Raw genomic sequence first — 8,197 nt, 5'->3', positions numbered from 1 at the left:
AACCAAGACGCAGTCCCAAATGCCTCATGTGACCCAGTTCTAATAATAAGTTACCAGGAAAGAGGGGACAGCACAGCTTGAGGGTGAGCTGAAAATAAACACCATGAGAACACCTGTCCTGGGCCTTACCCAAGGTTCACCAAGCCCACTGTCCTGCGCTTGATTATGGCTGAAAGTGGATGCCTACAGAATATAAGAACACACAAGCATGAATTATACTTGTGTATATAATAATAATAACACTCTCCCAGCTTCCAGCTGGCTGCAGTTTATGAGCTTGCTGATCTGGATGGAGTTTCTAAGTATTTGGTAACCCTGAATGAATTTCTGTCCCACAAAATTTTCCAGTTGTCCCTTTAATGTCTCTAGGCATTTATTCTCTGCAATATCCTGTGGCAAGGTGTTACACAGTTAACGTAAACCCCTCCTCTTGTTTCAGACCTAATTTCTACTGACTTCATCTGATTCCCTCAGTTCTTGCACTGGAAAATAACATTAAGAGAAATTTTCACTGGAACTCAACATGGGTCGCTTCAGGTAAGACTGGTTTTGTGATTCCTTTAAGCAGATTTAAGTCTGCCAGAACTGTAGCTGGGACAGTTCCTTTCACTTGCAGCTTCTCCCAGGTTGTGTAGATCCTCTTGACAAATGTGCATTTTTCTGAATGAAGTCCCACTGGGGAGGCAGTATTTTCCCATCATTTTTGTTCCTTAGCCTAACTTGCCAAACCAACGTTCAAAATACAAGTTTTTATGCTGATAGTGGAAAGCAGTGAAGTACTAATGTCACGTCACATCATGACTTGAATTATGGACAGTGTAAATGACAGGTGAGGAGGTCCCTTTTCCTCTTAGCACATTGCAGCAGACAATGCTTTCTGTTTTAGGAAGTTACAGGACTATTCTTCTGCTTTTGCTTACGTTGACTGGAATCTTTTGTCCTGCACAAATGTGCACTCAAAGTAAATCTGTATATAAAGAAGCAGTACAGACAGGCAGGAAGTACAAGCAACACTGACGCCACAGATTAAAAACACTTCTGTGATTTGACACTGACCTTGAAAAAAGTTTCTACCTAATTCATTCCCTCCACCAAGATAAGTAAGTCGTGCCTACAAGGTCTCTACCATGCCACTGGTGGCATGAATGCCCTACTGACTCAGCTTCACTCTGTGCTCTTCCCTTCTCTGCCCCTGGTGAAACAATACTCTCCCAGGATGAGCAGTATCTTCAAGAGCAGGTACTAATTTACAACAGGAGCAGCTTTCACAGCTGTGGCTTTGTAGGACAGATGCTCAGAGGTATGCAAAACATTATCCTGATGGGGGGATTCCATTAATCTTGCTCACATGTGTCTAATTTTGCCCAGCCTAAAGCCATTAAGATGCATTATTTCACTCACATGAATTTCAGAATTTTCAATGCCGTGTCTTCAAAAGATTTCCAGACTAAAACCTACTATAAAGTGAGTGAAGTATAAATTACAATGAAATATTAACTCATATAAATCCCTATTAATTTTAATGAAGAACTTCAAAGCAAACAAAGCTCCTCCCCCACCATTCTGCTGCTTTGTGAGGTATAAAGATTGTCCTAGCACTGTTGGGTTTTAAATGTGATTTCCTATTTGATCTTTTCACACAGCAATATCTTACCTTTCTCTCATCAGTGGAGCTTTTTTGCAAGGTTTAGGAAAATCTCAACAGTCAAACTGATGTCTGAAAGGATCTTAAATATGCTTATTTTGCAAAGCAGTTGTGTACAGTGAAATAGGGAGAGATTTCTGCATCCCCCTAAATGCTAGGTAGAATCAGCATTCATGTCATAACCTCTTCAAGAATGAAAGAGGAAATGTGGTCTGGGAAGGAAGAGGTTCAACTCACAAGTCACCATTATATTAGTCTTCTAATAACCTTGCAGGTTTCCTTCAGCAGAGAATAAAATTATGAGAACTGATGCTTCAAATGTAAACAAGCAAGCAGAAATGTATTTGCATAATCTGACAGGGAATCTTTATAAGGTCAACTAATCAATAAATCCAACCAGCAGCAAAGGGCAAAACCAAATTTGATTATCACTTCATGGTTCACCACAAGGTAACAAGCTAATTTTCAGGCAGAGTGGTAGCATGAATTTCAAATGCTGTTGCTGTATTAAAAATCACATTGGTTTAAGTACTGATTAACTGGTGACAAGAAAAGTGACATCTTCAAAACAGCTTAAAACTAATTTGCATCAATTAGTCCAAGCCACTGATGTAGGCTTAGTCTCTACCTGATATTAAACCACAGGTGATCCAAAGCCAGTGACTGATTTGGGATAATTTGGAGTGCAAGCAAACTGATGAGTCCAACTTACAAATGCTTCAAAGAACTGACATATTCTTTTTAATGTCCTCAATATACTACATGATATATATTATCTTTTCAAAAACATATTTAACAAGAAACGACTCATGAGGTTTGCTGACCCAGGCTGCAGAAGCATCACAAGCACTTATTCTGATGGTGTGGGTCTTGTGGCTGTCTCAGCTTTCTATAACACCACAATATTTAGGAGACCAGTAAAAGAGGAATGTTTCTGTACGAGTGTCTGGGCTCTCAAGAAACTGCCCTTGTCTCATCATCACCCTGAAACACAAAATTTTTCTTAGCAGAACATGCCTGTGAGAACTGTAACCCAACTGAGAAAGATGATTCTGTTAACACTTCCAAGCAAAGGGGACTCAAACATCCTTTATAGCTAGATGCAAACACTGAACTTGCCTCTGGCATGAGCAGAAACCAGGGTCTGTCCTAACCACTTCAGTGGAATCACTGAGTAGCACTGCTCAAGGCACAGCAGTTCTACCCTGTGCAGTGGTTACAGTGCTGCTGTTGCCTGGGCTGGTTTGGGAGGGACTGAGCAATCAGAATTAATCCATTTACCATTCTGTTGGCCTTTTATTTTGGTGCATCATTTTCTTCATTTTTGTAATGTGCACTGATCATGGGAAGTTGCATATGCACAATGGCTCTGAAGGGTGAAACTCAGTAAAGTGAAAGTAGATAGGGTTGCCTGTTCAGCAGTCCTTCCTTTGCCTTAGCTGAACATCCAGGTTTCGCAGGTGCTTCAGAAAACCACGGTTGGGTGAAATCCATCGATGCTCCTTCACTGTCTTGATGGCTTCAACTAATGGGAGGTGGTGATTTATCATGAGATATGCTAGGACTAGAGAAGCTGATCTGCTTACTCCAACTGCACAGTGTACCAATATTTTGGCTGGTAAAAAAAAAATAAAATTACAACCATCGAGAGAAGCAGTATAGTGAATGACGTTTAATTTAAATGTTTTGCTTAGTCTTCTGATAGATCACATGAACTGCTAACAGTTAAGTCTAATTTGCCATTGTTACACTCACTTGTATGAGAAATGCTATGGGATCCCAACCTGATCTCAGAAACTGGTAAATCAAAGCTCTTAGAGTAATGAATGTTCTGTTTTGACCATAAGGAAAAAAAGACCCATTAGCTTCAGCAGGCTTGCTTATGCAAGGAAGAATGCTAAAATCTGGCCTGAATGGATGGCACAGACACATTAGCCACCAAAAAAATGACTGGCCTAGTAGTATTGCATAATAAGGCAATTTGATGCAACTGTAATTCTAGTTTGAAGATAGAACTTGTGATATAGAGACAACTCCATTAATGCCAGTTTACTCATGCTAAGAAACGGTTTTATGTAAAACAGGTTAATTTGTATTTTATTGCACCACCGCCAAGAAGCTCAGTTTCTTGTGGAACTCACTGTAAATCTCTTTGGGTAAAAATAAATCTTGGAGACACAGCCTTGCAAGCCCTATTCTAATCCTATTTCCTGTTTCTCACAAAAAACTCATCTGCAATATATGAACCTCTTCATACAGCTGGTGATTGCAGAAATCAGGAGATTTGTCTTTTTATTCATTTGTTCTTGCAATAAGATAGTGCCAAAAGAGGCTGTCCACCTCAAATGCATGTTTTTGCTTCTCCCTTTTTGAATGAGCCTTACCTTCCAAATAATTTTCTCTCTCCTCGCCTCCCCAGTCTCTCTCCTGCACCGTTCATCTGTTTTGTCACACGAGCTTTTTGGGACCTAGTCAGAGCTACATCCACACACACAGCACTCCCTTTTCCTGCCACCCACCGTGCAGGTGACCAGCACCTGCCAGGACACCATGTAGTGATTTGTCCACTGCTGAGCTTTGTGGAGCCAACCTGTTATGTGAGGCTGCTGACTCGCATCAAAATTAGACCAACAATAATTTCCTACCTCCTGGCGTGTTCAAGGCATTGTGGATAAATTGTGCAGCAGAGAAAAAGAACTGGCTGATATCAAAGCTTGGCAGGTCATGGGCTGGTACACCATAGTAATCAATGGTTGCTCCATAAAAGTCCTGGCCTCCGTGGCTGTATGCTGTGCCATGGGCGGCATTTAAAACATGGGTCACACCCATCTTCCACAAAACAAATCTATTGTGCGCTGTTACTCTGAGGAAAAGACAAAGACAAGTTAAGACTGCTGCAGTGATATTCACAGAGCAGAAGCACTGAGAATGCATCTCCCAAACCGCTGCTGGAGCATCAGCTCAGGCATTGCTTCTCTGACTTAATCGAGAAGGGAATACCAGCTTAGTCATAACTTTATCTCGGAAATCGCGCTGTCTGTAGTGTGAATGACAGCAATTAGCAAACCCATGAGCTGTCTAAAGCTACACCCATGAGGCATACTAACAGAAGGTGTGGCAGAGGTGTGTCCCTAAAGCTGTACTTACAGGTCCCCTAAGAAGAGATTAGGCCAAACTTCATCAACGTGGTTACAAGAGGGCCGCCCAGTGCTCAGCAGCTGCTCGATTTCCTTGATGGAGGGGACGTCCTCCGGGCATGTCCCAGCCTCTCCCGGGTCCGGGGTGTCGGCCGGCTGTGCCGCAGACATGGCGAGATCCAGGGCGGGACCAGGAGCAGCGGCCCTGGGGCGCTGCCCGCGCCGCTCGGAGCCCGATGGGCCGGGGCGGCTGCGGCTCCCAGCCTGCCCGCCCCGCGCTGGCCGCCGGCACAGCCGCTCCCAGCACCCGCACCTACCAAATGGGCAGTGCTGGGTCCTCCACTGGCTCCACTCTGCCTCTCTGGGCTCGTCTCCAGAGCCGCGCTGCTCTGCCACACAGCAGCCTTGCTGCCGGGGATGTCAGCCACAGGCGGCACAGCCCCTGCCCGCAGGACACGCACTGACACAGGGACACAGCTGTGGCCGTCAGTGAGATCTGGGCATTCATCACTAGCAGTAAAAGCCCGATAAAGGAAAAATAGCAACCTGTCCCAGTAACAACTGTCTGCCATTTAGTCTGAGGTGCTTAAAACATAGTAGTGAAAGGGGCAGAAATCCTACCAACACGGTCACCAGGAGGTTAAACACCAAGTGGATGATGATAATGCCTTGCCTGTCACTGATAATCTATGGAAATTTATTTCTTGAGGCTACTGGTTTTCTTCACCAAATGAAATTATCTGACATAACTGTACTTTATATTTTCAATATTTTCTATTGCAGTCCTTCACTGGTTTAATACAGTTGAAAAGGTAACAAAAGGAGTATAATGGTTGACAGGTGAAACTTGTAAGCCACTGAATTAGTTTATGTATGAAGGTCTGGCAAGCCATAAATTGGAGACCAAATCAAATAGTATTAGTAGTAGATAGTAATAGTAATTAGTAGTAGATAGTAATATTACTATCAAATAATAATATTAATGGGTCTTTTCAAGTATAGCAGTCCCTGTGCTTCTGCAGGATGAGTCCTAGCAGGGGACTGCACAATTGTCAGTGGTAGAGCTATAAGGCAGAACAAATGAAATGGTGATGCTTTTCCCCTGTAAGCCTGACAATCTAGAAGAGAAGATGACCCAAGAGGAAAAGCTTGCTGCTGAGACTTTCCCCTGTAGAAAAAAAGGTCACAAATAGAAGGAACTCTTGGTCCGGTTTGAGCCACTTTTATTCCATATGCATTGATATACTATGATGGATTTGCTTTATTTTATAAAGAGACATATCATACCATATCATATCATATCATATCATATCATATCATATCATATCATATCATTCCAAGATGGGTATTAAAGTCTGGACTAATTAACTGGTCTTAGGAGTAATCAGTGAGAGATCATCATAATACAATTCAACACTTTCCAGCATCAGAGGACAAAAGTCATGTGCAACAAGAGAAAAGCAGCTTTGTATAAATATTTCATGAAGCAGAAATTACTTATATTCTGTGGTATTTAGGGAAGAAACTGTTTAAAAGCTTCTGGTATACAAAGAGACTTGTTACTTCCCATTGCCATATGTGTTCTGAGGTAGAAGGTGGAATGAGGGAAACTACAAGTAACAGTGCTGTAGTGCTTATTTAGAGGGGATAGTGGGAGAGGCAGCCAGGCTCTGCTGTGGATGAGGCAACCAGCTGGCCAGACCCAGCAGAGGAGAGGACTGGAAAAATGGCTGAAGTTATATTTCAAGCACTATGTATATGTCCTTAATACATCACAAATGTTTTCATTTTGTTCTTGGGGTTGTTGTTGTTGTTGTTGTTTCATTAAACTAGTGCACTTTAAGCTGATTTATGTGTTCCCATGAAGCAGGAAAATTAACTGACTGAGCAGGTTGAGTTGTTCAAATTAGTTTACTTTTCTCAGGTTTTTGGGTGGAGACTCAGGGCGAGGCTTTACTATCCGTTTTTTATAAATGTAACCCCAGCCCATTTGTTGCTAATCAAGTTCTGTGAAAAAGGTGAAACATGTTTAAGTCTAGCCCTTTTCAGCTGTAAAACTTTTATTGGCCTCTCCACCAATTGCAATGGCTAAGAATGAATCAAGTGTAATGACTAAGAATTCACCAGTTGCAATGACTAAAAATTCAAAGTTCGTCTATGGTACAAAAGATGACAAAGAGAAAAACACAAGCTCCAGAAAAATGATCCCCATGTGCCTTGAACATTTGTATGCATACATCCATCTACTTCAAAACTCTGCCATTCCACACCCAGCATCTTCTAAACATTTAACAGTCTGCAAATGTAGCTTTGGCAAAGCTGTGTCACTGACCTTTTTTAGCCAGGAGCTCCCTTTGAAACGGACAGGAGGCAGAGATCTGGCTTTCAGATAGATTTGCCTCTCTACATCTGTGCTTCTTTTTGGCTCTTTTAACATCTATTAAGAAAGGATATAGAAAGAAACAGACTAATACATGGTGACACTGAATAGAGGCAAGTTTGTGCAGGAGGAACTTTCTGAGATTCCAAGCATTTGGAGATTCTCCCGGCTGTTTGAAAGCTGGGCAGCTCTAAACCAAACATTTGTGTGCAATTATACACGAACATTAAACAGCTGCTGTTTTAGATGAAATTAATGCATGCTTAATCTTAGAACATCCAACAGAAGGCATTCTAACCAGACTACGCCTTTGTGATTGCTTAGAAGGTAGCACTTGGTACAATAATCTAAATCAAACAGTCCTTGGCTAATAATGGATTAGGTGGCAAAAGTGTAAATTGCCATGGAGCACATGGCATGCCACTGCCAGAAAAATGTGCAGCAGTGGAAAACAGGAAATTCATGATGGCTCTTCTATTTCTTCCCTTGAAAATACTCGTATCAGTTCTAACTGATGCCATGGCACCTCTCTACTGAAAACAAGAGCCAAAATCAGACTCCTTTCACATATCCTGAAAGAAGGCGGCTTTTAAAAATGTTACAGCATGACAGTTCAGTTAGGATTTTATAGATTCAGTATCTCCAGCTGCAAAAGGGTTCTTCTCATTTCACTCAGTAGCCTGTTTTCAGGATTTGATTTTTGGAATGGTTAACTACTGAAAAAGAATAGAAGTATTTGAACTCGGGTACATTTTGGGCAATGCTAAGGTTTTCTGGTGCTCTACAACAATGTATTTTTAACACATGGAACGTTTTTATCTGGTGAGCACATGAAGTTTATTTTTTTTCTTTTATTATCTTCTTCTAATAAGCTTGTTTTCTGTCTTAAAAAAATAGTTCCCTAATTTGATTAGTCCTTAGGCATTCAATCTCTTATTCTTCTATTACAGAATTAAGACATTTGAGGGTAAACTTGAAAGTTCACATATGACTGACCTAAGTATGCTTCAACTGAAGTACAGGGATTGTGAAGAA

At 41.6% G+C, this 8,197-nt stretch overlaps 1 protein-coding gene across 1 annotated transcript; it reads right to left on the bottom strand.

Annotated features, from left to right (window-relative positions):
- Positions 1 to 1,981: 1,981 nt before the first annotated feature.
- DUSP13A (dual specificity phosphatase 13A) lies at positions 1,982 to 5,056 on the bottom strand. Its single transcript, XM_056495425.1, has 3 exons — positions 4,793 to 5,056; positions 4,291 to 4,508; positions 1,982 to 3,260 (listed from the first exon to the last, which is right to left on the bottom strand). Exons 1-3 carry the CDS (start codon positions 4,951 to 4,953, stop codon positions 3,061 to 3,063), a joined length of 579 nt encoding a protein of 192 aa, XP_056351400.1. The 5' UTR covers positions 4,954 to 5,056; the 3' UTR covers positions 1,982 to 3,060.
- Between the last annotated feature and the right edge of the window lie 3,141 nt (positions 5,057 to 8,197).

The sequence above is a fragment of the Oenanthe melanoleuca genome, chromosome 6 (genome assembly GCF_029582105.1).
Source record: "Oenanthe melanoleuca isolate GR-GAL-2019-014 chromosome 6, OMel1.0, whole genome shotgun sequence".
NCBI lineage: Eukaryota > Metazoa > Chordata > Aves > Passeriformes > Muscicapidae > Oenanthe > Oenanthe melanoleuca.
Note: the sequence above shows the minus strand (reverse complement) of the source record. Positions and strands in the feature narration are given on the sequence as shown.

Excerpts from the sequence above, each read along its gene's own strand:
- DUSP13A (XM_056495425.1), bottom strand. The coding sequence starts at position 4,953 with ATGTCTGCGGCACAGCCGGCCGACACCCCGGACCCGGGAGAGGCTGGG. Across the intron at positions 4,509-4,792 it reads AATCTCTTCTTAGGGGACCT|AGTAACAGCGCACAATAGAT; the intron begins GTAAGTACAGCT and ends TCTTTTCCTCAG. Across the intron at positions 3,261-4,290 it reads TGCCTTGAACACGCCAGGAG|CCAAAATATTGGTACACTGT; the intron begins GTAGGAAATTAT and ends TTTTTTTACCAG.